We start from the raw sequence: 2,279 nt of genomic DNA, 5'->3' as shown, positions 1-2,279 counted from the left end.
TATAGCTCCGTTTCACTTACGCTTTAAAAAACTAGATTCTGTTACATAATCCTACTCCTTACATTTTCATTTCTCTACATTTTAGGGCCCCCCAATTCTTTTGTAATGTTTAGGCTAATATGCAACAGAAAAACTGGCATTATGCAAACCAGGGAGTCTACTCACTCACTGTAATCAACGAATTATGTCTAATTTACCCCTTTTATTAACAAAGGTAACTTTTAATAAAAAGCCATATTCAATTGAAATTAAAATATACAGAAACTCAACATAATCATAGCTTTACTTACATTTATATGAATATGCATGCATTACTTCCCAGGTTTTTTCCCCTATTTGCACATTTTTAAACACTTCTGAATTATTAATGTCAGTGACCTACATAATAGCAGCACAATGCTTAACAGTATAAATAAGACAGCTGGAAATTCCATTATTGGCTCTATTTTTAAAGAGTTACAATGAAATTATGTACCATATACAAAGCCTGTCAAACTGAACATGGTCTTAGGCCATTACTACTATTTCATTCCAATTTGGATTTTAATATAATTAACTTACAGATCTGAAATAAAAGCACAGCTTAATGGTTTCAGATGCATTTTGGTATTTAGTGTGTTTTGAGGAATGCTTACAAATAATAAATTTTAACTCTAATGAAGAGAACCTGTGACTAAAGCTGCATACACAGACAATGGGGGAAGCAGCGCAATGTTACCTATTCCTGACAATTCCATGAACTAAAAGTCTTAACTACTTCCAGATTTCTTTAAAACAAGCAAAACTAAATAGCACACACAAGATTACTTTAATATAACCTTAGTGGTCTAACAAACCTTCCAAATGGAAGGAAATACAAAATAAAGTTGACACAACAAATTTAACTTATATTAATATGCCTCAGTATTACAAATTTATCCGGTCATTTTGCCAACTATATGCAGAATATCAAAATATACTGTGTAAGCTCTGACTCCAGATGGCTAAAGCCAAGGTCTCCAAAGGTCTCGTGCACCAGCAGCCGTGCAGAGCTGTGGAAACCTACAGCTTTACTGCTTTATTGACACTTTTCATCACGCTCTTAACACTGATGTTTTCAGGGGTTTCCTCCCTATAATGAACTTGAGCATGATCGATTTCCATAAAGAAATGTAATACCTAAACCAAATTAAGAATATTAAATCTTCTACACACAGGCTCAAATAGGAAGTATTTTGTTTGGTAAAATGAAAAGTTAATTTTTAAAAATTTCTGCAGTCTTTTTGAAATGCAAGGCACCAATAGGGAGCAGACATTCCAGCAAAGAGTGATTGTCTGGGGACAAAAATGGAATTGATCAGTCTTTTGTCATCTGTTAATCAGAATACTTCCTTCTTCATGTCTATGCAACATCTTCCAGATAATCTGCAAGGTCGCTGAGCTGGGATACAGTGAGGTCTTGTGTGAGGTCATCAAGCTTTGTTGTTCAAAAGAAAGAAAGAATTAGTGTCAGAATGCAAGTAGAGTCTTGAGTAATTTACATTGCTATAATTAAATGATTATTTTATACTATACAAACTGCTCCATATTTAAACTTCGTAAAATAGGTGGAAAAAACTGAAGTACTGGAAGCGATCTGCCCAAAATCATACGTCTAACAAATGAGTGCAGTCTTCTTTGGCACTGATTACACTCTCAAATATTTCAAGTGAAAATTAAAAATAAAACATCCTAGACATTATTCCAATTTAGTCAAGAAACTGAAATTAGTGGAAGATTTCATAAAACTTCCTTAATTGGGCACAGTCCCAATGTGTGATTCTGTTCATAGTAAGGATCACTCCAGGAATTGCCAACTCTCTAAAATGGTAATTTATCCACATTAAATTTTATTGAAATTCATTAAAATGTGTAACAGTCTCATTTGAAAATTATTATTCCCTGTATTTTATATGATAGTATATAATGTTAAGTTTATAACATCACACTTAAAAATATGGCATGACACCTCTTAATTCGTGCCAGCTGAAGCCAGAGCGAGTCACCCTTTGGAGGCCGACAAGAAACAAATGCGCAGACAGGACGGCCCATGGGGTCTTCGAGACACCCGGCCTCGGTTCCCGAGTGCAGAAATGAGTAATTGTTATTTTTGTTAAACTAGGAAGTGAGCCTCAATTAGCTGAAATATACACATTTATTTCTATAACTTAAGACAACAGAGAAAGGAAATAGATATTTAAGCATAATGAGGGCTGAGAACACATTATCTCTAAAGTAAGGAAAAACCGCAGGTCACGAGA

At 34.2% G+C, this 2,279-nt stretch overlaps 1 protein-coding gene across 3 annotated transcripts in view; it reads right to left on the bottom strand.

Moving 5' to 3' along the window:
- Positions 1 to 789: 789 nt before the first annotated feature.
- FGFR1OP (FGFR1 oncogene partner) overlaps positions 790 to 2,279 on the bottom strand; it is a 43,243-nt gene continuing 41,753 nt past the window's right edge. For all 3 annotated transcript variants that reach the window (XM_012659299.1, XM_012659300.1, XM_012659301.1), the window contains one exon: positions 790 to 1,456. In XM_012659299.1, the coding sequence (XP_012514753.1) occupies positions 1,382 to 1,456 (75 nt within the window). In that variant the 3' untranslated portion in view covers positions 790 to 1,381. The remainder of the gene's footprint in view (positions 1,457 to 2,279) is intronic.

This window comes from Propithecus coquereli, unplaced genomic scaffold (assembly GCF_000956105.1).
Source record: "Propithecus coquereli isolate 6110/MARCELLA unplaced genomic scaffold, Pcoq_1.0 Scaffold601, whole genome shotgun sequence".
NCBI classification, from domain to species: Eukaryota; Metazoa; Chordata; class Mammalia; order Primates; family Indriidae; genus Propithecus; species Propithecus coquereli.
Note: the sequence above shows the minus strand (reverse complement) of the source record. Positions and strands in the feature narration are given on the sequence as shown.